Source organism: Teleopsis dalmanni, chromosome 2, assembly GCF_002237135.1.
Source record: "Teleopsis dalmanni isolate 2A chromosome 2, ASM223713v2, whole genome shotgun sequence".
Classification (NCBI taxonomy): Eukaryota; Metazoa; Arthropoda; class Insecta; order Diptera; family Diopsidae; genus Teleopsis; species Teleopsis dalmanni.
This window is the reverse complement of record NC_051847.1, coordinates 132,327,584-132,354,531: the sequence shown is the minus strand read 5'-3', so window position 1 is coordinate 132,354,531 and position 26,948 is coordinate 132,327,584. Positions and strand designations below refer to the sequence as shown.

Here is a 26,948-nt window from a genome sequence, read left to right as displayed (position 1 = left end):
TTCTATTGGGCACATTTCTACATTTAATAAGGTTAACTCTTTAACTTTAATTTAGAATGTTTGTTTATCTTAACTCAAAACTCAGTAAGAGCGAATATATATCAAAATTTAATACAATTTGAAAAAATATTTAAATTTTGTTTTGGAAAAAATTTGTGCTCGTTGCCTGGTTTAATAATTTTAGTTGTTTTTTTCTTCATCAATTTCGATAGCAAAAAAAGGTTTGTTTACCTTTTTATAATTAATAAAAAATATTGTAACTAAATGATGAAATATTTTATCCTCTGATTTTGTTTTATATATGTTCTGATATATCTATATATATCAAATACCGTTTTGGGTATTTTACTTCTTGTTTACGAATTAGTATTATATGAAAAAATATGAAAGTGCTTTTTTTCTCTTCATCGTTTATATCAACCTATAGTTGCTTCTCCATTCGTTTTTTTTTTTGTTTTTTATTTAAAGCAACTCACATTTAAATTTACGATGCGGCAGTTTATTATGCTTACGATTCTTTTTCCCTCTATGCTCTTTATCTTTGCGGATTTCACGTACCAACGTATAGAATGCATCATCTACACCCATACGCGTTTTGGCGGATGTTTCAACAAATGGAATGCCATATTGTTTGGCCACCTAAAAGTATTTTAAATTTTAATTATATAAATTGTAAAGTTTAACTAATTATGTATACTCACTTCTCTTGCTTGACTCATATTTACTGCCCATGCCTGTAGATCACATTTATTGCCAACAAGTACCATCGGTACTTCTTCAGCATCTTTAACACGTTTAATTTGTTCACGATATGTGCCTACATTAAAAAATTAAATATTCATTAGTTTATGTTATAAAATTACTGATATAATAAATTTATTAATTGATAAATATATATATAATGGTAATAATTATTTTCCATTTTATACAAATTCATATTTGTTGTTAATATTTTGTTACCGAGAGTGACGCGTCTTTATGACGAAAAGAAACTATTTAAGAGTTAGAGGGATTCGAATAGCAAAGAAAAGAGAAGGACAAAAATTTATTTAATTAATTGAAATTTGGCTGACCATACCATGCCGACAGGAGTAACTAGCACTATCTAATCTCAAAGTAATCACTAACCACACGGGGCGGTACGCAGATCTTAGATCAATCATTGAATAATCACGAAGATTATGATTAATACTCAAATTAGTCAGTGAGATGGGTGGGACTCTGTAGAAACCCCCCACCCATTATAGAGTAAAAAAGGCCAGATGCACTAACTCGGAAAAGGCTGCCAAGAACTCATTATCTGGAACTCGAGCATTGAAAGTTTGTACAACCTTGGCTACTTGTGGAAAAATATATTTGTTATTTCCATAAAAATATGTAGTAAGTGTTGAAAGTAGTTTCTTCATAAGCACAAACGTCTTCAAATGTCTTATAAACACATAAATTTTTGTAAAACTTCTTTTGAGGGGCGATGAACTGCTCTTAGTCATCAAAGTTGAAGAATACCTCCGAAATTTAGGCCCAGCTAGAACCCCACTCGCTAAAAATCCACCAATCCCACTCAACCATTCCCAATCCATACCCTAACCTATTTATTCGTCATGTAATTCCTTTTATGTTATTTGTTTTTTAGATCCCTGCGGGCTACAATAACAACGACCTGCGCTTCGTATAAAACACAGCTCTTGTTGCAAATAATGCCCAAACGAAGAGGAAGCATATTCACACATATTGTAAAAAAACTCAGGGATTGATGCAAGGCCATATTAAAAAAAGAGAAAAAGATACAGAAACAGTCGAATAATGGAAATTTAAATATATAAACAAGAAAATTGAAAGGTTTGATTCGACTGAAACTGCGTCAGATTAAGACGTAGCATTGTCAATTAATAGTGTATAGAGAATTTATAAATATGAAATAAATTCGATTATAACTTAACTCTATCAACAAACCAAAAAAAAAATAATTATAATAAAACAATTGTACAGAAGGCAGTATAACATAAATAAGAGTATTTGTTACGCAATTGTTTGGTTCTAGCTCATGTAACGGATCTTTGTTACCTAAATAAGGTTAAGCTAGAATATTACTCAGTACAAAGCAGCTGAATAGAATGTGCTTAAAGTCATTATTATGGGATTACCTATCTTTGTTGTTATTGTAGTAAGATAGTAGTTAAAATATGCGAGATAAGGAGCAAACCATCGAATTGAGTGATAGTGTAGAGAAAAAATATTGAAACTAGCCCTAGCGACTTTGCTCCATAGAATCAAAAATTAATCAGCTATAACTTTGTGTGTGCAGTAAAACAGTTGAACTATTAAAGCACATAATGGGAATAGACACATTAAAGTCGCAGATGTGACTGCTTAGCACGTGTTGAAAAACCTTAACGTGGATGTCTAAAAGAATTCACTGACTTGGTATTAAAACCTGTCACATCTTGTCGATATCCTACCTGTATGATTTTACGTACATTGCAGTTGCTATGAATGCAACAGTTTAAAGAGAGATATTTTCTTAAGCGTATTTAAATTTTTAATAAAATAGTGATTACGTACAAAAATATTTAACAAAAAACTTATTTTTGGTAGGCGACTATATTGAAAGCGAGAAATAAATAATCATAAATTGATAAAAGTAATTCGTTTAATAATCCATTAGGAGAAAATTTTAAACAGAGAAATAATATATAGATTTTTTAAATGGGAATAAATGTATTTGGCCTATATGGAAGTCAATTTCATGGGATCACCATACTAACTTTACCTAACATGTTCGGTAAGCTGGGGAACCTAAAAGCATTATTTTTTTTACTAAATCTAAATACCTTGCACTCTTTAAGGTGCATCCACACCAAAGAGAATCACTGCGAACGAACGAGTTTTTGCAGGTACGAATACCTGTGAATATTCGTTCGTTCGCAAGCGTTCGGTTTGGTGTGGATGCACATTTAGAAGATACAATATTCTCTAAAAAACGTAGTACTCCCGAATTTGATATTTAATATAAGCACTTAACTTTTCTTGTCGGTTATAATTTCAATCTTGCTCATATAAGCAATTCTTCTTACCTATATCTTCGAAGGACTTTGCACTATTTACAGCAAAGACTAACAGAAACCCTTCCCCCGTACGCATATATTGATCACGCATAGCTGAGTATTCTTCTTGCCCTGCTGTATCTAAAATATCTAGTAAACACGTTTCACCATCTGAAAATAATTATGTTTTTACAATAAAGTATGTCGTTAAGATATATGATTTAAAAAAACTTTACCTATGACCACTTGCTTTCTATAGGAATCTTCAATTGTCGGATCGTATTCGTCTACAAAATGATTTTGTATTAATTGTATTGTAAGTGCAGATTTGCCAACACCACCCGCACCAACTACAACTAATTTGTACTCCGTCATTGTTGTCTGCGGGTTTCTTTATTAAACGTTTCTTTATGCCTCAATAAGTGCGGCGGCTCAGTGCTGTTGCAAGTGTACGTATTTGTATGAGTGTATTGGTTTCAGCTGGGATGCCTGTTGTCTTACAAAAACTAAATTTTGTTGTGATGTTGCAGCATAAAAAACTGCAAGCATATAAGAAAAAATGGTGTATATGAAAAAACATGCCACACACAAATGCATCCATTAACGAGATGAACTAGTAAAATTAATTGAAATTGCCAATTGAAAATATATTACAAAACGTGACTCATTTCTAGAAGGCATTTTTATATAAATAGCCTTTTTCTATAAACATTTTTTCATTGCGATTTAAGAATTTTGTATATATTTTTATTACAAAAAAGAAAACATGAGTATTTTTCCTCACATTAATTTACTGCTTTGCTCCTCCTTGTTTTCACATATATACACAAACACACACACAACACTGGGCGATTATTTAAAATCTCAGCTAAAATTCCAGAACATTCGTAATTAAATCACTTCAACGCTATTTATTTATAATACTTTCTTTAATTTAAGCAATTAATTTATTTGCACCTAATTTACTAAAACCTAGTAATTTATTATACTATTAAAATCGAAAGAAACAATTTTCTTCCACCCGTTTTTTGCCGTTTCTTTAACACACTGTCGCCATTTTGGCTTTTGTTAAATAAAGAGTGTGTTCAATTACGGACTTTTTCTAACTTAACTTAAGTCTCCAATTTTATATGACATGTAACATATTTGTATTATAATATCGTCATAATAATGGCGTATATATATTAAAATATCAAAAGTTTTGCAAAGGTTACCATTGCAATATCGGGTAAATATATGTAAATTAGTTTACTACATAGAATCAAAGTTCGAAGACTTTTTAAAATAATTGTTTAACACATTTACGTTACCGAATGTAAAATCTACTAATAATATAATATTATATTAATAATATTATTTACAACTCTTTTTTTTTGGTAAGTGCAATGCATGGAATGTCACAGTGTAAGACTTTACCCCATTAAAACCACCACTTAAGAATCCAATATGGGATAAATTCCAACATTATCTTATTAACGTCAAAATCTGAAACTCCATTCTAGGTATCAAGGAAAAGGCGAATTTTAGACTAATGAAGGCTTAGTATTTTGACAACAAATATATCGAAGCCAATTTTGTAAATTAGTGACTGTAGGTAGAATGTTCTTGCTATACAGTAATTACTGAATGAGAGTAAACTAAGCAAGAGGTTGTTGTAATAACGATTGTAGAACAGAATTGTAGAGATAATACGAGGGTGGTTTGATAAGTCAGTGCCTTTTTAAATTTCTGTAATCTACTAGTGGGCAACTTTTTAATTTTGAGCAAGCTACGTCGTTCAGTTGATGTTTGATAGCCGTTCAAAGCAGACAATCTCGTAAATTTTTACGAAAATAGAAATAAGTGAATTTTTCTTTTTCTTTCCATTTCTTTAGGTTTGGAAATAGTCGCAGGAGGGCTAAATCTGGAGAATATGCTGGATGGGATAGCAGTTCGTATCTCAATTCGTGGATTATGGCCACAATGTTTAGTCAGCACACGAAATTCACGAAAACCTTTTTAAAAATTCAATATTAATATAAATTATATATAAAAGGAACATGATATTGACAATATTATCAATGAACGTATTAAAGTATTTTATTTTTAATAAGCACAACACATTGTGAAATAATTATTTTTGCTCTAACTTGTAGCTTCATTAATAAATGAGAATTAATAAATTCAAGAGTTTAGAACTGTTTTATTGTAAATCTATAATGTTTGTTGAGCATAATGAAAAATCCATACTCATAATAATAAACAGTAGGAATTGGACCTTCAAAGAGAGTAAAAACGCAACTATTTTATACTAAATTTAAATTGGTATGGATTTTTTTACACTGAATTAAGCAAATTCAATTTAATATAATAGATTTTCAAACAAGTTTTCAATTTACTTTTATAGACGAAACATCTTCTTGTGTGTTACACATTCTATTTAGTAACCTCTTCATACCATACACATATTAGTATTTAAATAAAGTATTATTAAATGCGTTCAATGCATTTAAGTAAAATATTTTTTTTTATATGTAATAAATGAGTATCATGATTTAGGTTCCAAAAACGGCCGGGTCTACGTCCCGGAGCCACTTATCGAAGACGACCAAGTGCAGTTCAACATCCCCCAAAGGGTCACGCACTTAGACCATGAAGTCTATTGTGATACACTTGAGAATTTGACACCTGTTACTATAACCATTTAGGACTGACCACAAAGCCATTGACACGAGCTAGGGAAATAGAATTTAGCTCTCTTAATGGATCTATTTACACTATCATGAACGTGAAATGAACTTGACGACAACATCACTGAGATGAGATGAACTGTCAGTTCAGTTAACACTATAATGAATTCTCATGAGCTTGAAATTTGTTTTGTTTTGTTTAAACGTAAATTAAAAGGTAAACATAAACATAACATTGCATATGTATGCGTGTCAAGCTGAAGATACGCAGCAAATTTCATCGCGTGAAATTCATGAATTCACATCACACTCTCTTCCCTCTCCCATCTATCGCTAACCGGATCATGTTACGTTCATGATAGTGTAAATAGGCCCAAAGAATTGAAAAAGTGCGACCCTAGGTAGGATACTTTACAGCTAATATCGTGATAAATCTCTGGCTTACTCTATGATACAATTTGAACGTATTAAATATTGTAACAAAATACAACCCTGAGTGTCATATGTTAACAAAACAAAATCAACAAAAATTGCCGAACATGTGTTTATTTAAAATATAGAAAAATATAAACATGTTTAACAAACTAAAATTTAATAATATTGTTATAAGCAATAAAAAGATAATACAGCAAGGTCGCAATCAAATAATAAATAAATTAGTACACAAGTTAAAAAAGTTCCAATACTTATTGGAAAAAAATGACGAAAATATTAAAAACAAAAATCGGATGAGAAGAAATGTAGCCTACTTGGAGCACCTTAAGGTAGATTTATAACATTTTTATATACACATATTAAATACTTATAAAAATATTATTTTAATTATTTTTTAGAAACTTAAACGTTTTGAAATAATCAAGAGTGTGCTATTATTAGAAAAAAATCCTACAGCTGTCATCACAAACGATAGAGCTGCACCAGAGGAAATTGTGATTGCCATGCTTGCAGCTAATAAGTTGATAGCTGATTTAGTTAAAAAAATTCATGAAGAATTAAATATTAATAGTAAAGATAATGCGTGGAAAGAGAAGTTAATGGAAAATAGTAAGCGTCAGACTAAAATGGAAAAAGTTGAATATAGACGTTTAAAGCGTAAAGAGATAAAAGACCAAAGGAATGTTGAACGCAAAAGAAAAGAATGGTTACAAGAAAATAATGCTGATAAAATCAACGATAGCCAAGATAAAGAATTAAATTTGACATCTAGTTCTGGAAATTGGATAGAAGAAGAACTAGAAGGTGAAGATAGTGAGGATTTAGAAGAATCTATTACTGAAATTCCAAGTAACAAATTAAAGTCAGAGAAATCTAAAGCTACGCATGTACTTCAAAATAAAAAAGAAAATAATACTAAACAAATAAAAAAAGAGAACAAAGTTGAAGCAGTGCAAATAAATCAAATTAAGTCTGAAGCCAATCTTACCAGCAAGGTAAAAATAAACAGTACCGTGAATATTGAAAGTAGGCAGGATAATGACATAGGCAATAATGAAGAAATTTCAATGGCTAATGAATATGTTAATGAAGATTCGAAAATTAAAGATGATCCTATTACAAATGGCGCTCGAGAAAATACAGATATAAATATTTCACCATCAAAAAATGTCAACGTAAATGAAAACATTTTTGTGGAAGACCCATTCTTTATAACCGAAACTGGCAAACCTTATATGTCAACGGCTATAGTTACCAATAAAACGCAAAATGTTAGCGAAGAGGTAGTAAATAATAAATCAAATGTTGGCAACAAAAGAAAGATACATGACAGAAATAACTATCAATCTGAAAACCGTAATTTCCATAAACAAAACAGCGAATTAAATTCTAAATGGAAAAATAAAGATAATCAGATGAATAAATCAGAAAATTTACATCCGTCATGGGCAGCGAAACAAAAGCAAAAACCGATTATAACAAATTTTCAAGGCAAAAAAATAACATTTAATGATGATGATAATATGGAACAAACTGTGCCACAAAATAATTTCAACAAAAACAAAAATAGCAACGGTGCTGGTAAAGGGAAAACATCAAATAAAGTTGAAAACAATTTGCATCCTTCTTGGGCAGCGAAACAAAAACAAAAGCCAACTATAACGGCGTTTGAGGGTAAAAAGATAAAATTTGATGACGACGACAGTTGATACTAAATAATTATTTTTTTTAATACAAAAGTTTTGAAATTTTAATTTTTACGTTGGTTTATTTTTTAAAACTTCGGAACAAAATGTCCACGTATTTTATCATCTCTAATTAGTTTATCAATATCAGCATCAGGATATTTATTCCGCAACATATTTAGGTCCAGATCCGGGTAACGACGTAATAACATCATAACATTATTGCGAGAACGTCTAAAATAGAAATATATAAAAGATTTAAAACAACTTCTATAGTTTGTTTTTGTTTTAAACTTACACTCTGGCTTTGCGTTTCTCATTGTACAATTTCTCACGGAACAACAATAAGAATTTACGTACTGCATGACCGCCATAGCTAAATGACCTCGTTTTGAACCATTTCTTGTTCATATGCGAAGGAATAGCATGTTCGCTAGACCTGAGTAAAAATGTTATGTTAGTTTAAATTCATATTTTGTTATATTCAAATTCATAATAAATTCTATCACTTACTTGTACATTGAACGCATTCCTATAATATTTGATACCAATCTCTTTGGCCTTTCGCCTGTCTCACCAGTTTCCAATAAATGATAGGCTGTATTACGCTCTCGAACAACCGTTTCCAAATTATTCATTGAAATTTTCACCTGCAAAATATAATGTTATTAAATATACATTATATATTTATTTAAACAATTAACCTTATCTACACGCTCTGGACTTGGAAATAACTCCATTTTGTCATTGCATTCATGTTCCATTGTTAGTAACATGTTACGTTCCTTCAACAAAATATACCAAAGTTGATGTAATTCCTTGTTGGACTTAATACGTAATTCATCTAATTTCCAAGCACGTCCAACTTTAACCTCATTCTCAGGCCAGTTTTTGGGATCATCGAAAAATTCCATCAAGTCATAACGTACATTTGTTGAATGAAGTGAGCGCACTGAATTCGTGCCTGTTACTACACTTGGTAATACATGCCTTGCGGCACTGAAATAATACGCAGGAGTTTTAGGTTATATAAAATTAAAAAATATTATATATGGCTTACCTTAACAACTGTGTATTTGATTGCGCTGCTTTAATCGCGACAGACTGACATAAAGTAGTTATATTTTTGGCTATATTTAAACATTTGAAAATATTTGACATCGTTTTATTTTATAAATTTGTTAATAAAACAATGTTAATGAAAAATAAAGAACTCGCTAAATGTCATCCAACAGCTGTGTTACTACTTTAATAACATAAATCATTAGATATAGCAGTTTGAACCAAATTGTCACACTTTGGCGGAAAATACTAGTTACGAGTTCCACTGATTTGTGGTGATATATACTCCAACGTTTCCTTTTGCTGTTAGAAATATAAACAATCTTGTTTAAAGTAATCGATTATTTGATTAAGTTTGCAACTTTTATATTATTTATTTACTTATACCTTGTCTTTTACCGCATGAATAGTTTAAATTTGTGAGTACAATTGTATATTAGTATACATTTATTTAATATCAATTATCGAATTTTGGTCGAGTTGAGCAATCAAATTCACATCTTATTTAAAACGATTATTACTATAGACAATTTAGCATGAGTGTACTTTAAGTGAAATTATCTGTTATATCTAGCACACTTTGTTTCAGTTATTAGCATTATTGGCTTTTTGTTTTGATATTTAAATTCGTCCTTATTATTTATATTCGTATATAATATGAACGGTGTTTATAATAAAATGTGCTTTTGTTCTTAATAAAATTTATTAGCCGGAATTCTATTTTAGAAATATTTATTAAAAAATTTGCTTAATAATTTCATTAAAATTTATTTTAGGTTTGTGTGATTGTCAAGTTAAAGGCAAAAGCTTTAATTGCAATAGCTTTAGTTAAGTTAACACAGCTGCATTGATAAACTATTCGGCATATATTGTTTTAATGCACTTATTTTTCCTTACCTTAGAATAAAGTCTTTATTTAAATGCTTGCATTTGATTAATAAAAATACATATGCTTAATTTGTATACTATTATTATACTCTTGATTGGAGTGCTATAATAGTTTTATCCTCTCATATTGAAGTGCTATTAATCTAGTAAAATCTGTTTGGCTGACTGAGTCCATGCACAGACCTAATTTAGTAACTATTTTTGAGAAAATGCAATGTTTATTTTTAGTAGTAAAAACTCACTTGTTGCATGAGAATCGTACTGATTAAATCTATTCTTCTAGATAGACATTATGGATGAGTTCGAGAAAATGGACAATCAAAAGCAGTTACTTGCAGAACCACTTGAAGCGCTCTTACTAAATGAAACTAAAAGTTATAATTTGAATGTAGTACTTGAATACCTTGAAAAAAATCTTGAAGCATTATGTGTAGACCAACTCAAACTTAAGAAAATGCTTGCCCACTTGCATCTAGCTCTTCAAACAGAAATATACAAAACTGATACAATAGATTTAAATAGTTTTTTATTAAATCTGTTAAATAAATATAAAAGCAATGAAATGTATATTAAATCTTTATTACAAATTATTTATCAGATATTAAAAACGATAGAAGCTGAAAACACAAATTCTAAAATGATATGCATTAAAGATGATACTATGGATAAACTAATCGATTCACTTTTCACTATAAAAAATACCACAATCAAAGCAAATATACTGACGTGTGTGCAATTATATATGAAAATATATCATTCAACTGATATTTTGGATAAGATCTGGCTTAACATATTCTCTATTCCTGCACAGCAGCAGAACTTATCTCACGTTGCTCAGATACTTGTTCATTTATGCGATGAGTTTCTGAAAAGAGAGGATTTTTATAGCAGCCAAGAGTTCACTGACGTTCTACAACAATTACTTAAATCTAAAACGCGTGAAGAACGGAAATCATCTTTATATATTATGAAAAAAGTAATTAACTTAAAGTTTTACAATGCGGACAAGTTTATGGATTCGAAGGAGTACCAAATTTGGATTACATATATAACTCTATTTGAGAATTTGGAACAAAATCAATCGCATCTTATATTGCCTTCACTGGAAATATTGCAGAATGTTAAATTCAGTGATGTTTCGTGGCCAGAATGGCTTAACATACTCTACATACAAACATTAGACCAACCAAATACTTTAGTTATTAGATGGATGTTAGAGTATATAATGAAACAATATAAATGCATAGAGTTGAGTGCAGAAGTGCTACTGCATTTTCTTGAGGCTTCCAATAAAACAAATTTATATAATAAGGAAGGTTATTTTTTGCCAGACCCATATGAGTTTTTAAGTTGCGAATGTGAAGTGTTTTTAAATACATTTGCTCAAATTAACTGGAAATGTCTACCAATGATCTACTGGTTAGATGGGTTGATACATATGAAAACTCGCTGGCAAGTCTCTTTTGAGGTACTTTTACATATTGCTGGAAAGATACGTTGCTTACAAAACCCATCACTACGTCTAGTAATAATAAAAAAATATAATGAATTGTTTATTGAAGATTTGAGATCCATGAACATATGCGAATTTCTTAGAATCACAGAAACACTATATAATATATCTGACGGCTTTAATTTCCACAATTTATTTAGCGATAAACTACAATGCAATATGCAGAATATAATAAAAAATGAAACATTAATATTTACACAAAGATTTTATGAAATTTACACTTTTGCCATGCCAAATTCCTTTGAAGCAATGGAAGACGTGTGCAGATATTTCTGTGATAAACCAAAGGAGCATCAGAGTTGGTTACGATTTATGATTGTATTCGATTGTTATCATTTATTTAAAAATCATGAAAAAATTGATTATATTTATAAATTTTGGAAACGACATCTAGATTTAGATATAAACATGTTGGAAAAATTAAATCTAGCCGAAACTATTGCATATTTTCAAAATAAACTTATGTGGAGCAATGATGAAAAACAATTTATACGTACAAAATCTGTAGAATTTTTTCTGGATTGTAAAGTAAAAAAGTTTTCAGATATGTACAACTTGGATATGAATTCTGAGGATTTATTAGAATCAGGATCACAGAGAACACTTCTACAACTATTGCGTTTGTTATCCAAACACAATGAAAGAATACAGGAGAGAATACTTGATGAGTTTGTTATTCGAATCAAAGATTTAGTGAAGTCGGAAAAAAGACTAATCGAGTAAGTATATTTAAAATTTTTATTAAAAAAAATATAATTTATACTCTATTATTTATAACTATTATAATTGTACCTCTTTAATATTATTATTGATGTTCCTTAAATTAAAAATACTTTTTATTCTTACTGTGAACCATATTGTGCAAGTAAAATGCAAAAGAATATAAATTATGTCTACAGTAATCCGGTTCACAACAATTCTCTACCTAGTATTTCCCAAGGAAACAATAGTTGTATAAGGCAACAAGACCAATACAATCAGAAGTTAGAGCAGAAGTTAGTACTATGCACTTAATTTATTACTAACAATTTCGTCTTCATCGCTCCCATTAACCAAAGTGATAAGTGAGATTAGAAAAAATAGTAGTATTATTTAAGCAAAACAGCAAAATGCGAGAAAAATTAGTTGAGTCGCTCATTTCTTTAGTTCTAAGAGTGGTCTATTAAGAATCGCGTTATGATAATTTCTATAGTATTTCGTAATTAACTTAATCATTCCCTGTTTATGTTTAATTGTGCAATGGTAGAGTATTTTGAATCTTACGAGTTCCGTGAGTTGACATTAAAAATGGGAAGAGGATACGCCATTAGATGTTAAATTAACTAATACTGGATTCACCTGAGAGTTTTGTAACAAAACAAAACTTTTGTTTCTAATTTAAGCTGTCAAAAATGTTCATTTTGCATTGAAAGCAACAACAATTGACAGCTAAAATTAAATATGTTCAAGTTATTATGATATAATTTGATGTAGTCCACACTAATACAAAATAGTTGGCAATTGTTTTATTGGTTCGCAATTATATTTTCTTGTTTAAGCTTAGTTATTACTAGCTGAAAATTTTAATCGTTTCTTATTTTTTTAGGGCGGTTGTTTACATATTGACATATATTAAGGCTCTGTTTCCAGAGAAATTGGAACATTATGCAGAGATTATTTTAAATTTCGATTTTGAAAATATTCAACTTCTACAGTGTATACTAAATTACACAAATAACCTGAGTGAGGCAACAATTATTAAGGGTATCCTATATGGTGATTCAAAAACTGGAGATGCACGGTAAGCTGAGATATCATACACTAGATATCTATATATATCATATATATAAGTTTGAACTATATTATTCTATAATTTGATCTTTCTGTTTTGTTTTTTTTCAGTATTGAAGATGTATTTTACATCCATATCAATAATATACCAACTCGTTCTGCCCAAATTCGTAAACGATATATACAACTAATCAATGAGCGTTCTTTTACAGATATATTCAGTACTTTGTTAAAACAAAATAATAATATTACTTGTAAGAAACCTCGATATTTCGAGCATTCAATGGAACATCGCTTAAAGTTAAGGATAGCAACTACTTTGGTTTGCAATATGGAAAATCCCAATCTCAAACTTAATTACGATGATCTCTGGCAGATTTTACTTAAACAGAATAACCAATTGAACGTTACTTATATGTATGAACTTCTAACAGCATACTTTACACCCAACATTCAAGTAATAAAAAGTCAATTAGAAAAGGTATGTGTAAAAGTTTGATTAGAAGTTGGAATTGTAGTTAAATTTGATAATTATATAGTTCATTAGCTCTATGTTTCCAAACATAGACGTTAACAAGTACAAGCAATAAAATTTAAGTTCTCTAGTTCTTATTCATTGAATTAGTACGACCTAAACAAACCTATTTCGATTGTACCAGTTAAAAGACGAGTCAGAATATAAATAATCTATTTCTTATATTTGGTAGATCGGAACATATACACCAAGTCAACAAGTGTCTGTAATATGTGTTACACATACTTACTGCTTACTGCACAAAATTTCTGATATTGAACAAATTATCAAGGAGCTACTTCCTTTAACGATGGGAGCAAATTTTCAAATTCGTCTCTACTCACAATTGGCAATCCATAACTTGTTAGTGGAAATAAAGTAAGAGTCTTCAAGAAATTTAAAATATATTCTAACTTATATACGTTAAGAAATATTTCACCATCACAGATTGCTATCTTATCTGCTATAAAGTTAACGCTCGGTAAACAAATAGACGAGTTATTACAAGATGTGCGTTTAAAGCTTCATATTCTAGTAAAGCCTTCCCAAATGAACTGGTATTATGCTGCTTCATCTATAATGTATATTACAAATGCATCATATGATGAGTACTGTATCAATGAAATAAACCGAAACGATCTGCTGCAATTGCGGATATCGTATTTAAAAAAGTATACACCTACAAAACCATGTGACATTATGGAAAAAATATCTTCAATCGATTTAAATAATATGCAGAGAAAAATGAATCCTATTGATGATATATTAACTCCAACTTCAATTATATCGTATCAGGAGTGTGTTGAAGTTGAGGTAAATAATAATATTTTATTAATATTGAATTGAGATTTTTAGTTTTAATATTATACACTATTTATAGATGTATGTAGTAGCATCTCTTATAGATAAATTACCAAATTTGGGTGGAATTGCACGAACTTGTGAGGTTCTGGGAATTAAGAATCTAATTCTCGATAGTAAAAAACATATTGAACAAAATGATTTTAAACATCTAAGGTAAGAATAAATTATTTAAAAATTAATAAATTAACAGAAGAGTATGAAAATGTTATACTGGAATATTAAATCAGACTGTAAGCAGCAATAATTCAAGATTTATAACAATGAACACAACAATGGAACTACAATATTTAACAAGAATCAATTTAGAATTCTTCATGGCCTTATCTAACATGAAAACTATTTCCTCTTCTATTAAAGAACTTTTTTTTCAGATTTTTGATCAATAACTTTAGTGAATTAGTATTATTAATTGTTTTTAGTATGACGGCAGAGAAAAACTTAAACATCATGGAAGTGAAGCCAAATGATTTACCAGATTTTTTGATTCAAAAGCAAAGTGAAGGATATCATATAGTTGGTGCGGAACAAACTGTGAACAGTGTTAGCTTCGTGAATTTTAAATTTCCTAAAAGATGTGTACTGCTATTAGGGTAAATACCTTTTTAAAAACCATTATTCATTAATAATCTACTTAATTGTTTTTTTTTTTTAGGCATGAAAAGGAGGGTATTCCCGGCAATTTATTAGGATTTTTAGATTACGCAGTGGAAATACCACAATTCGGTATAGTGCGCTCTCTGAATGTACATGTCACAGGGGCGTTATTTTTATGGGAATATTGTAAACAACATATTGTTACAAATCATTTGAAATAATATCAATTCCATTTAAATTATAAAACAATACATCGTTAATAATATTTAACTTATTAATTCACGTAATTTAATTGGTGTTAGTGTAGGCTACTCTGGTCTTTTTTGTGTTAGAATTCAAAACGATTTTATCTTTTTAATTCGGTTGTGGTTTTGGCCAACATTTTTAGGGGTCCCTGAAATTTTTTTATTTAGTATTTAAATGTGTAACAATAGGCCTTTTCGGTGGCTCGCAAGTATGGCAAAAAACAGCAAGTTTCTGGCCAATACTGGCCGAAATATACGCAAAACAACAACACTACTTTTTCTACCTCGGCCAGTATAGATATAAAGAAAATGATACTCTTTAAGATCATGCAATACTTTACGTACATCTTGTAAAATATTTGGTTCAATATGTGAGAAAATACCATTCAAAACGTCGCCGTATAATTTTGTTCTACACTCCCGACATATTATAGCTTCTACAATAGGCCTTTTCGGTGGCTCGTAAGTACGGCAAAAAATGCATGTTGGCCTATGTTGGCCACGCGAGGCATTGGCATCACTGTTGCAATCTGTCAACATATAAATCAAATATATTTTTATAAAAATATTATAAAATTAAAATGAACACGGAATTAAAAGGAATGGTAAGAATATTGGAAATTTAAAAATAAAACACTAAGATAAGTAAATTTTTGTAGGTACTGTCGGTGTAGGGAGAAGAAAGCAACGTTTTGCAGCGGCCGAGGAATGCAAGTTATTTCATGGATTTTTTAAATGTTATAAATGTTCGTGTCAAGTAGCACTCTAGAAAACACTTCGTTTCCTCTGTGGTCCATAGTTTGCGTATATTCTATAAAAAAATTTTTTAGAAAAACTTCAAAAATTATGTTTGTTTTATTAATTTTACGTATGTAAACTACAAATTAAATGAAATAAAATAAATGTTACTTGGTAATAACTAACATAATAAAAAATTCAATGTGCTTAATACTTACGATTTCGCCATTCTTATTATTTCTTCGTTACTTTTCATGATTTTTCAAGTTTTTGAATTCTGTTTGAATTTTTATTTCCTCAATTTTTGACATTTGATTGCACTATTCGTTGGAATTTTCAATGAAGGTTCATAATAGTTCGCTTATTGCGTTGGTAACATTTTTTTTTTACTGGCCGATGTGGTTGGCCAGCATAACTATGCTGGCCGAGGTAGAGAAAATAGTGTTGTTGTTTTGCATACATTGCGGCCAGTATAGGCCTGCATAGGCCAACAACTTGCTGTTTTTTGCCGTACTTGCGAGCCATCGAATACGCCTAATGTAATTTGCTTGCATTATACGATTTTTGCTATTCGTCAAAACATAACACTTGACAGATTGCAACAGAGATGCCAATGTATCTCGTAGCGAACCACCGAAAGGGCCTATACCTATATGTATAAAAACTTTTATATCATGTAAGGTGTATTCTTTTGACAAGAATGTCCCAATAGAACAACTTCTGGTTGCTTAAGAATAACTTGGCATCACTGTCTAAATCCATGAACATATGACAAGTAAAAAAGTTTATATCTTACACATTATCCATGATAACGGAGAAAAATAGCGGTGCATCTTCGGAAGGCAATAATAGTTAGTTAATAAATTCGTTTATTAAATTTTCAAACTCCTAACATCATTAGTTAATGGTAAAAGAGCAGTATTTAACACTGTTTTATTTACTTGCCATTGTTCTATAACTTTTTGCTTTTATTGTAACGATTGTGTTTTGTATTTTTTTAAGAACATAACACAGAAATTATAAATTCCTTAGTAAACAAATAACGAATGACTTCTTCACAATTACTAACCTGTCAGTTATCTTCACAAATTTTATTAAAAAAAACTAATATTTTAAAATATTTAAATTTACTGATTAGCACCAGCAACAGTTAAAAATAACAAACTAACTCCTCTTCCTTCTGACTGGAACTTTCCATTTTCTTCGAATAATCTTTCACAATAGACACTCTTGAAATACGAGTGGCTTAATTCTGAATGTGAAAATTGGCATCACTTTTAAAATATGTTAAATGCTTTTTTTGATATATATTTTTTGTTGTTTTGTGTTCAATTTGATATATAAAAACTAAAATTAAATTAATTTAATAAAAGAAAAGAAAATGATTATTAGAGGGGCAATGGTAAGCATTTTATGTTGTACATATAATTTAATTAATTAATTTATATTATTTGATTACTTTAACGGATAGCTGGAATTTTTCAACGTATTTCCAGTGAACATTCACAATAGACTGAGTTTTGAATTTGGCTGCACTACAACCTAAGACTTAAATATTTTTATGGGTAAAACACAATTCTGAGGATTTTAGGAGCATTGTTGTTGTTTCACATGTTTTCTTTTGTAAGTTGCGAGTATTTATTTCTACTCTGAGAAAAAAATAGAGCATACATACGAGTGATTGCTTAAATGACACAGCGTGAATGGGCTATTACTTATGGTTTATGAATAGGCTATAACTCTTTTGTCTATAGACTAAAGTCGTCAACAATATTTTCGATACATGAACATTGGAATATATTCGAGTATAGTTGCTCTCGTTAATTACAAGCGATGGTCTCTGATTGCAAGCAACTAATGTAATTTTTTCAAAAATACAACCCTGTGACAAATGCTGCAAAAAATGAATCGGCGTCATGTAATGAAAATCTTGCAGCGAATTGCGCATTATTGATTTGCCTGCTTACGAGGATCTGCGGTTTGTCGGCTTTTTGTTGCGAATTTTGTTAAAATAACTAAAGCATTCAATTCGTATATTGTGGAAAAATATTAATATTGTGTTAGCGAAAAAATAATTGGTAAGTATTTTTTTTTCTGATTCTACTATAAATAACGGGTTTAAACATAAATTATTAAAATGCTTGTGTTATGGCGATTGAGCGCCATCTTTTTTTTTTGCACAAACCGTAGATACACACGCCTCTTATACAATTGTTTTTTTTTTTGTTATCTTAACTATAAACTTAATTTGTTTTGATTTTTAATTTTAAAGCAATTATGAAAACTGATCAAAATCAAGACGGAAATTCTAACGAAAATCGTGAAAAGGAGCGTGATAGACGTGGGCGCGCCACACGTGGGTCTCGTTTTTCAGACGCTGATAATGGAAATGGCGGCGGTGGTCGTGACCGCAGCCGTGAACGAAGGAATTGTCGTGTTTATATATCCAATATCCCTTATGATTACCGTTGGCAAGATTTAAAGGATCTTTTTAGACGCATTGTGGGTTCTGTTGAATATGTTGAATTATTCCATGATGAAAATGGGAAAGCGAGAGGTTGCGGAATTGTTGAATTTAAAGATCCCGATAATGTGGAAAAGGCTTTAGAAAAGATGAATCGTTATGAAATAAACGGTCGAGAACTGGTAGTCAAGGAGGATCATGGAGAACAACGCGATCAATATGGCCGTATAGTACGTGAAGGTGGTGGCGGCGGCAATTCTGGAGGTGATAGAGATCGTAGTTTTACACGTCGCGATGACGACAGATTGTAAGTATTTGTAAATTACCTTTTCTATTTTTATGTAAAAATCAATTACTGTAAACTTAAGTATAACCATTTCAGCTTTAGATATATATAACGCAAAGATGTTAAATAAATGAATGATAGCTATTGTTATAATTTGAAAGATATTTGGTAGGCAGCTTCTATTTTCGATTATAGCTTGCAATGAGGATGTAATATATGTTCAGCTGAAATAATATTACCAAAACTCAACAAAGAAAATGTAGTTAGCTTTTAATATTTATTAAACAATTTAGCTGATATAAGATATTTAATATAGTTAGATTAGGTCGGCAATCAATCTAAATTGGGATCCACTTGAATCGATAGAACCATTTGGGTTCATTGAGAACTATTTGTAAAAAGTTGCGTGGTAATATTTTTGAGAATGCATAGAAAATTATCATACACTGCACAGAAGTTGCAGAAGTATCTTGTTTTCAATCTAGAAAGTATAACTTTACCATAATACTTAATTGTCCTTATATTTTTTTACCCGAAGAGGCAGTGTAACTGTGTCAAAAAGTTTTGTTGTTTATTTTTTTGTTTAATCTTTGAACTTAGATCTAATATTCGCATTTCATAGACTGGTTATTGTCTTCATTACCACGTTAATGCATAAGTACCAATGAAAATGTTATTAATTTTAGAGAATTGCATTTGTTTTATAGAAATGATATGCTGCAATTAACATTGCTGTTTGGGTAGAATGTATTTCTTCATTTTGCCATACCTAAAATCTTACAGAAATGTATACAGAGTTTCCATAAATCCAGGGTTTTCCCAAATATCAGGTTGTATTATTATCATAGGTCTAGTTGCATCGCGACCTGAAATTTATTGTGCCATTTTTAGAGTCTAATTACATATGAAATTTTTTAGCTGTTTACTGTTTTGTGTTCCCACATGAAATTCATTAAAAATAAGCGTTTATCGCAAAGTCGAGTATATAAAAATGTACTCCGCATATTTAAATTTTTTATAACATATATTTTGAGCTATATAATATACATGAAACATTTTCAACGTAGCTGAAATATCATTTAACAAAACCATCGTGAAGCAGATTTTTTATGTTTATCTTGCGGGGGAAACTGTCGTCTTCTCAATAGCATGTGCAATTGTAAAAGTCGCTCGTATCCTTCAACTCCATCATATATCTAAGGAACTTCAAGATACATCCATTTGGTGTTAATTATCCTTCTGGAGAACTAACATGAATCATAATAGAAAGTTTACATATAATTCAATTAAAAAAATACAAGTTTGCTTTGGAACTTCGGTTTGCTTATGTTTGGATAATTCTTCTTTTAGATCTGGTCGTAATAATTTTAACATGATGTCTAATGATTTTAATAATTCATCGAGTTACAATTTGTATGGTCTTTCTGCGTCGTTTTTGGAGAGTCTTGGCATAAATGGACCTTTGCATAATAAAGTTTTTGTTGCTAATGTGAGTATAATTTTTTTGTTAAATAATTTGTATTTGCTGTGTTCTAGACGAAGAATTTACAATACCAAAAATCTTTAAGGTAAAACAAAAAATAAGTTATTTATTTTCCTCTGGAAACGATTATCCATCCAACTCATAACAACTACTTGGGTGTATTGACATTATTTGCTACCTTCGCTGTTATAAACAATATTGTTATTGTGCACTTGTTTGAAATGGGCTTCAATTGAAAAAATGTAGCTGTTTTTATTTGTTTAACAAATATTTGGAATATTCTATTTGTAATTTGTAATTGATTTGCTCAACTCGTAAAGGGTTGGAACTCAAAAATAATTGTGTATATAATTCGTCTTTAAATTCAAAGTCATATCGTTAATTTCTTATAAATATTATACCAAATGTAATTTTGATTAGAATTTCTTTCAACAATATTACGTTAACTTTTGACTTATATAAAGTTCTTTTACTGCTTTAGAAACACGTTTATTTCTGTCGTTGGTTTGGGGCTCATTTGACTTTTAAATTTGTGTACACTATATATATATATCTATATATATAATATATATATATATTTAGATATCGGTGGCTGATATAATTCGTTTCCACAAAGTCTCCAAAAAATTCCACGATATATTTTCAATTATTCACTTTGCCTTCGTTTAAAATTCCAACCTTACCAACGAGAAAAAAGACTTGAAATCTTCTAAATTGCACAATAAATGTAGTGGAACTAACTTATTTTTGAATACAATATTTACAGCTGGATTATAAAGTGGATGGCAAGAAACTTAAACAAGTATTTAAATTGGCTGGTAAGGTACAGAGTGTTGATTTGTCCGTAGACAAAGAAGGCAACAGCCGTGGATTTGCTGTAATTGAATATGATCACCCTGTAGAAGCTGTACAGGCTATATCTATGCTTGATCGTCAAATGTTGTATGAACGTCGCATGACAGTACGTTTGGATCGCATACCTGACAAGGGCGAAGGTATTAAATTGCCAGAGGGCTTAGGTGGCGTAGGTATTGGACTTGGTCCTAACGGTGAACCTTTACGGGATGTAGCACGTAACTTGCCCAGTATTATAAATCAACAACAAAACAATCCAACACCACAGCAGAATCTTCAAACCCAAGTACAGTCTAATATGCTTGCTAATATGGGCGGTGGCGGCGGCGGTGGTAATGTTGGAGGCGGCAACAACAGCGGCATGTATAATAATTCAGGCGTGCAACCATCACCAGTTGCTCCAGTACAAGGTGGAAACAAACAAGGCAATATCTTGGGTAATAGTGGCGGTGGTCTTAATTTGGCCGCACTTACAAATGTTGTAGGTGCACTATCAAATCCATTACTCTCATCGTCGTTAAGCAATCTTGGCTTAAATTTGGGTCAATCTGTTCCTGGTAACGACGATTCGATGTCTTCTGCAAATGCTGTCATGTCGAATAACTACAGCACTGGAGGTGGTAATAACTATAGCTCCGGTTACGGTACACCGTCGGGTTTTAATTCAGGAGCCGGTAACACCGGTGGAGGTGGAAATGTTAATGCATATAACAGTGGTGGAGGAGGCGGTAACAGAAGTAATGTAGGTGGTGGCGGCAGTATGGATACTGGCGATATTGATATGTTTGGCGGTGGTGGCAACGCTAGCAATATCAATCCAAATAATCCCCGGAAATCTGATACAATTCTCGTTAAAAATGTATGTAATAGAGTTTCAGATATATAACTTAAATAATAAATTAATTTATGAAATAACTTTCTATTAATATTTTTTAGATACCATTAAGTTGCACATGGCAGACATTACGCGATAAATTCCGTGATATTGGAGAGGTTAAATTTGCCGAAATTCGTGGCAACGATTTGGGCGTGGTACGCTTCTTCCATGAGCGCGATGCTGAATCGGCCATAAGTAATTATTTATTTTATGAAATTAAGAAATAGTTGGATGTATTAATATGTTTTCCTTTATTCTATTTTGTAGATATTATGAATGGTTCTCGCATTGATGGACGTACTATACAAGTCGCTTATTACTATTAAACGATTTTAAATAAAATATTCGTATTTAATTCCTTCTCAATATAAGAATATTAATTTTTAAGAAAAACATTTTTATAATATTGAACCATTGACAAAAACAAAATAAAATAGCAGCAGTTGAATGCAATATGTAGCAAGAGAACCAAGATCACTCTTGGCAATATTTCGCCGCATAAAATATGTATAGAATAACTAATATTTTATTTATGTTAATTGCAAACTTATAACAAAAAATAAAGAAATCATGCAGAATAAATTATTAGAGAGAAAGTTAATAAAATAGGTAAGTATATTGCCGTAGAAGGGAAATGAAGTAATAAGATAAGATAAGACAAGACCAATTCAATAATTAATAGTTCCCTTAAATGTATAGTCAAAAGATACTGTTACTGAGTTCGATTGCTGGTACTTGCAGTCTCAAATAATTATTTATGAATAATTAAATACAAGAATTATTTCCAATACCACTGATGATGATTTGGCAATACTTGAAATAGCAGTGTGGTTCGCCAAAAAGACAAATATAATAGGAAATGAATTTTTGTTGTTGTGGTGCACTTCTGTTCTAAAAACCTCTATCAAGATATTACTGTAAGAGAAAGAGCAGGGCCCTTGGAGATGTTCCAATCTCCTACAAAAATTGAAGAAGGAAATACTTGCACAGTTTAGATTTTGGTGCAGAGTTGGGATGAGCACTTGAAAATAATTTAGATGAAAGTAACGAGAACTATCTTTTTAATAAGTATTAAGCAGGTATTAAAATATCTGATGGTTAAAAAACTTTTCATTTTAAAAAATGTATAAAATTATTGTAATACAAAGAAACTTATTTGTTATATAAAAGCATAAAAAATAATCTGTACTGAACCAAAACCCAAAAAAAACGAATTGAATTCAATTTAATATTTAAAGAATATATTAACCTATTAAAGAAATTAAAGCCGAGTAAAAAGGAATATACATTTTTTAAACTTATTTCCTTGTTCAGTTTTAACAGCTCCTTTATTTTATTTAAATAAGTTTAATTAATTATGTGTAGATATTTTGCATTTTAAAAATATATCTATAAATCTCTTACAAAATAATAATATTTAGTTGAGTGATTTTTTGTAAATTCACTATTAAAATAAAAAATATGCAATCCGTATTCTAAATTGTTGGATACTTTTTTATTCACTTTTATTACTCTGCCTTCATAATTATACTATAAATTTTATAAATCGTGATTATAGATTACTAATTACCCAAAAGGTTTAGAAACAAACTACTGGTTTGTAGTTTAGTTTTTTTTTTTTTAAATATTTTGGATATACGTACTCATTTACCTATTGAAAAATAGATAAATTATTCTTCGCGTTGGGAGTTTTTTTTTATAAGTTTCTTTTAATGAAGTTATTTTTGGAAAATTCAACTAGCTTATTATTCGTATATAAATTCAAAAATAAACAAATTCGCATAGGCTGATTGTTTTCATTTGTTATTAATTTTTTATTCGTTAGTAATGAAATTTTTACATCATTAATTAATAAATTTACTTTTATAGAAACAAATGCTTAGGTTACTAAATGTGATTGGCTCTAATAAATGAAATGATGGAATATTTATGGAATTAGAAGCAGATATTTATATGAATAAATATAAAAAATACTAAAGTGATAAAGAAACACCCGTAACCAAAAAGCAAATTAGTTTCCATGTGAAAATGTTCATGTATATGTAATTTGTTGAACTCTATTCCTCTTTAACTTCACCAGAAGTTGTAACTGGCTCATCTTTCTTAACCGCAACTGCCTCCGTTGTATTTTTAAATCGCTCTAAACGTAAACGTGCTTTTTCAGCGTATTCATCGGAACCATTTGTAGAATTCAATACCGGCACTGGGCCAATACTTTTTATTGTATTTTTATTTGATGTACCAAATCGTTCTTGACGCTTAAGTAATTTTTCTTTATCGCTAATTTCTACCATTTTTGATGACGTTACACAGCCAAAACGTTCTGCACGTTTTTTTAGTATATCTAATTGCTTCTGCTCTTTTTCATCACTTTGAGGTTGGCTCGCCCCGCTAGCAATGCCAAATTTTTTAGCTCGATTTGCGAGACGTTCTGCTGCTGTCATCTCATTTAGTTTAGATATTGCATTAGGTTTTTCACACTCAACTTTCTTGTCTTCAGTGGTTGTTACAGTGTCCGACATTGTGATAGGAGTATGTAAACCTTTTTTCATCATTTTAACTGGTGACGATGTATCAGCATTTTCATTTATATTTGTTATATTGTCTTCGCTGGATGATGTTACATTGTTGGAGTTAATTGCGTGAGGCCTTTTCAAAACAACTTTAGTTGGTTTTGTGTCAGCTTCTGCTACTTCATCGTTTGCATCAACTGTCGGCTCCAGTGACGTAGGGCTTTTGAGTAATTCATTTTCATCAGGCCCTAGGATTCCTTCATCTTCATCTGTAAGTATAGCTTCATCAAGCTCCCCACTCGCATCTTCGAGGGATATCTCACCATCTAATAACGCATTAGACAACCGATCTTGTAATTCATTTTTATTCCCAGTAATTGGCAAACCGCGTAATTTAAGCTCACGCTTAAGATCGGCCACCTGCAAATACACATATACATAATAACATATCTACATAATTAATTTATAATTTAATTGATAACTTACTTTCATTTTTACAACATCAGACTCCGACATTTTAAGTTATATTTATGTTTCAGCATCAAACAAAAAAATTGGAATAAATGTCAGATTCTCACATTTATGTACGTTTACGTTACGTACAGAGTAGATTTTCTTTGGTTACGTAGTTTGATTATTTACAATAGTAAGAAAAATGCAGTTAACAATAGAAATTTTTACTTAAGTAAATGAAATATTTTTTAACAAAAATAGGTGTTTTCTTTGGTAAGCATGTCGCAAAAGAAAAAATAATATAAGCACTACTACGATGGCAACGCTAGACAAAATGGAGGTTTTAATAGGCTTATATATGCAAAAGATGTTATGAAATCTAGAGTTAATATTTCGATAATGAATAATATTTATAATAGATATAATACAGGTAATGTAGATTATAATAGAATAACAGAATATTTTTTTTACATGGTTGTGAATAAAATATGAATCTTCATGCCTATTAACAGTAAATATAGAAAATAGAAAAAGTAATGTATTTGTTACAGTTAACTGGAAATTTCATATATACTTCCAAAAGTCGTTCACAATAGACGAATTTTTAACCTTGGCAACCATGCAATTTGAGCTAGTTATTAGTTAGGCGGTTGTTCTTTACTTACAAAAGAAAAGACCTAATACACCCAACTCCTTTTTTACACGGTTTCTTTTTACACGGATTACGGTCTCAAAATCACTGTCTTGTTTGACACTTGGCACCATTGCTGAAATGAACATACATAGTAGTAACAGGAAAATCCCCTTATTCGACAACTCTTCCTACACCTTTTGTTCGCATGATATTTACATAAAATATTGCTTAATTAAAGTGTTTAAAGTTTATTAGCTCGCAATTTTTTATCAATTGTTCGTGATTTGAAATTTTTGACCTTAATAAGTGAATTTTTTTTACACGGATTTCTGAGGAACGTATCTACCGTGTAAAAAAAGAATTGGGTGTATTAATATACATATATCACATATATTTTGTTGTTGATAGAATAATTGAAGTGCTCCTTAACGGACTAGTCTCAAACTAGACCATTTTAATAAAAAGAGTTATCAGATATAGAGCAGATATAAAATAATATATCTTCGATTTTATATGGAAGCGCATGCATCAACTTGATTGTCTTATATTTTTGAGTGGTGAGTTCATATTGATCTGTCAAATAAACTATTTGAATTTGCAAAAGCTTACTTTTAAGCGGAATATTTAGTTTTTATAATATAAAAATAATTACAAGATTTTGATAATGAGTTTTTTAAAATGCTTTTTGAACTTAAACAAAAGACTATTTAATAATTTATTTATATATAATATAAATCAAAAATGTATTATATAAATATATCGAAAAAGTATAGATTTTATTAAAATGCATTTTGTTAATAAAGAATAGAAGGGAGATTAATTGACTCAATAAAGAATATATACATACATAAGTAGTTTATATGATATCGAATGTATCCTACACTGACACCTTAGCAATGCATGATATGTCAAATTTAAAGTTAGTTATTTTAAAATATGAAGTTCAAAAACCGCAGAATATGTTAAAATTGTGAAAACGGTTTACAAAACTGATAACAATTTTTTGCATAGAGTTTTTTCAATGATTTGACTCATTTTTTGTTTCTGGGGCAGTAAAAATTCACAAGTGACAATCGATAGATCATTGCATTAAAAAAAGTTACTCTATTGTTTGACATTTGTCTGGTCTGTGATGGGCTAGTATTCTTTTGAAAATAAGAAAAATATGTCCCCCTTTTTTTGAGAATATACACGTAACTTAATAGTTAAAAGTATTTCAATTCAGAACATAGAAAATATTGAGACTTACATAGGGCTGGAATTGTCATCAACTTAAGAATTTCTAATAAAGTATTTAGTGTCAACAACAAATTTTATGAATTTTATTTATAGTCGATTTTGCCCAAACAAGTTAATTGAGAA

General features: G+C 30.0%; 6 protein-coding genes across 6 annotated transcripts; 3 read left to right on the top strand and 3 right to left on the bottom strand.

Moving 5' to 3' along the window:
* Window positions 1–261: 261 nt before the first annotated feature.
* Window positions 262–4,101, bottom strand: LOC119679683 (ras-like protein 1). The gene is made up of 5 exons (XM_038092173.1): window positions 3,829–4,101; window positions 3,281–3,583; window positions 3,075–3,215; window positions 702–817; window positions 262–639 (listed from the first exon to the last, which is right to left on the bottom strand). The coding sequence occupies exons 2-5, from the start codon at window positions 3,417–3,419 to the stop codon at window positions 463–465; spliced, it is 573 nt and encodes a 190-aa protein (XP_037948101.1). The 5' UTR covers window positions 3,420–3,583; window positions 3,829–4,101; the 3' UTR covers window positions 262–462.
* Window positions 4,102–6,285: 2,184 nt separating this feature from the next.
* On the top strand, window positions 6,286–7,898 carry LOC119680497 (MATH and LRR domain-containing protein PFE0570w). Its single transcript, XM_038093327.1, has 2 exons — window positions 6,286–6,477; window positions 6,547–7,898. Exons 1-2 carry the CDS (start codon window positions 6,286–6,288, stop codon window positions 7,855–7,857), a joined length of 1,503 nt encoding a protein of 500 aa, XP_037949255.1. The 3' UTR covers window positions 7,858–7,898.
* On the bottom strand, window positions 7,896–9,045 carry LOC119680498 (39S ribosomal protein L47, mitochondrial). The gene is made up of 5 exons (XM_038093328.1): window positions 8,894–9,045; window positions 8,538–8,832; window positions 8,347–8,483; window positions 8,132–8,272; window positions 7,896–8,067 (listed from the first exon to the last, which is right to left on the bottom strand). The coding sequence occupies exons 1-5, from the start codon at window positions 8,992–8,994 to the stop codon at window positions 7,923–7,925; spliced, it is 819 nt and encodes a 272-aa protein (XP_037949256.1). The 5' UTR covers window positions 8,995–9,045; the 3' UTR covers window positions 7,896–7,922.
* Window positions 9,046–9,631: 586 nt separating this feature from the next.
* Window positions 9,632–15,281, top strand: LOC119681513. The gene is made up of 9 exons (XM_038094726.1): window positions 9,632–9,671; window positions 10,067–12,015; window positions 12,882–13,076; window positions 13,178–13,547; window positions 13,774–13,958; window positions 14,009–14,393; window positions 14,461–14,597; window positions 14,864–15,034; window positions 15,097–15,281. Exons 2-9 carry the CDS (start codon window positions 10,076–10,078, stop codon window positions 15,257–15,259), a joined length of 3,546 nt encoding a protein of 1,181 aa, XP_037950654.1. The 5' UTR covers window positions 9,632–9,671; window positions 10,067–10,075; the 3' UTR covers window positions 15,260–15,281.
* A 2,678-nt stretch (window positions 15,282–17,959) lies between these two features.
* On the top strand, window positions 17,960–22,501 carry LOC119678943 (myelin expression factor 2). The gene is made up of 6 exons (XM_038091064.1): window positions 17,960–18,099; window positions 18,294–18,792; window positions 20,122–20,260; window positions 21,021–21,968; window positions 22,046–22,181; window positions 22,254–22,501. The coding sequence occupies exons 2-6, from the start codon at window positions 18,299–18,301 to the stop codon at window positions 22,310–22,312; spliced, it is 1,776 nt and encodes a 591-aa protein (XP_037946992.1). The 5' UTR covers window positions 17,960–18,099; window positions 18,294–18,298; the 3' UTR covers window positions 22,313–22,501.
* A 1,345-nt stretch (window positions 22,502–23,846) lies between these two features.
* LOC119684466 (SAP domain-containing ribonucleoprotein) lies at window positions 23,847–25,105 on the bottom strand. Its single transcript, XM_038098511.1, has 2 exons — window positions 24,986–25,105; window positions 23,847–24,919 (listed from the first exon to the last, which is right to left on the bottom strand). The coding sequence occupies exons 1-2, from the start codon at window positions 25,013–25,015 to the stop codon at window positions 24,044–24,046; spliced, it is 906 nt and encodes a 301-aa protein (XP_037954439.1). The 5' UTR covers window positions 25,016–25,105; the 3' UTR covers window positions 23,847–24,043.
* Between the last annotated feature and the right edge of the window lie 1,843 nt (window positions 25,106–26,948).

What these genes read in the sequence shown, in the direction of transcription:
- LOC119679683 (XM_038092173.1), bottom strand. Translation starts at nt 3,419, where the DNA reads ATGACGGAGTACAAATTAGTTGTAGTTGGTGCGGGTGGTGTTGGCAAA. An exon ending in AAAGTCCTTCGAAGATATAG is followed by an intron (nt 818 to 3,074) that starts GTAAGAAGAATT and finishes TTTTTAATGTAG; the next exon opens with GCACATATCGTGAACAAATT. An exon ending in ATATGAGTCAAGCAAGAGAA is followed by an intron (nt 640 to 701) that starts GTGAGTATACAT and finishes AAATACTTTTAG; the next exon opens with GTGGCCAAACAATATGGCAT.
- LOC119680497 (XM_038093327.1), top strand. Translation starts at nt 6,286, where the DNA reads ATGTTTAACAAACTAAAATTTAATAATATTGTTATAAGCAATAAAAAG. An exon ending in CCTACTTGGAGCACCTTAAG is followed by an intron (nt 6,478 to 6,546) that starts GTAGATTTATAA and finishes ATTATTTTTTAG; the next exon opens with AAACTTAAACGTTTTGAAAT.
- LOC119678943 (XM_038091064.1), top strand. Translation starts at nt 18,299, where the DNA reads ATGAAAACTGATCAAAATCAAGACGGAAATTCTAACGAAAATCGTGAA. An exon ending in CGTCGCGATGACGACAGATT is followed by an intron (nt 18,793 to 20,121) that starts GTAAGTATTTGT and finishes TTCTTCTTTTAG; the next exon opens with ATCTGGTCGTAATAATTTTA. An exon ending in CGATGCTGAATCGGCCATAA is followed by an intron (nt 22,182 to 22,253) that starts GTAATTATTTAT and finishes TCTATTTTGTAG; the next exon opens with ATATTATGAATGGTTCTCGC.
- LOC119681513 (XM_038094726.1), top strand. Translation starts at nt 10,076, where the DNA reads ATGGATGAGTTCGAGAAAATGGACAATCAAAAGCAGTTACTTGCAGAA. An exon ending in TCGGAAAAAAGACTAATCGA is followed by an intron (nt 12,016 to 12,881) that starts GTAAGTATATTT and finishes TTATTTTTTTAG; the next exon opens with GGCGGTTGTTTACATATTGA. An exon ending in AGATGTGTACTGCTATTAGG is followed by an intron (nt 15,035 to 15,096) that starts GTAAATACCTTT and finishes TTTTTTTTTTAG; the next exon opens with GCATGAAAAGGAGGGTATTC.
- LOC119684466 (XM_038098511.1), bottom strand. Translation starts at nt 25,015, where the DNA reads ATGTCGGAGTCTGATGTTGTAAAAATGAAA. An exon ending in CTGATGTTGTAAAAATGAAA is followed by an intron (nt 24,920 to 24,985) that starts GTAAGTTATCAA and finishes GTGTATTTGCAG; the next exon opens with GTGGCCGATCTTAAGCGTGA.
- LOC119680498 (XM_038093328.1), bottom strand. Translation starts at nt 8,994, where the DNA reads ATGTCAAATATTTTCAAATGTTTAAATATAGCCAAAAATATAACTACT. An exon ending in GTCCAGAGCGTGTAGATAAG is followed by an intron (nt 8,484 to 8,537) that starts GTTAATTGTTTA and finishes TATATTTTGCAG; the next exon opens with GTGAAAATTTCAATGAATAA. An exon ending in GGAATGCGTTCAATGTACAA is followed by an intron (nt 8,273 to 8,346) that starts GTAAGTGATAGA and finishes ATTTTTACTCAG; the next exon opens with GTCTAGCGAACATGCTATTC.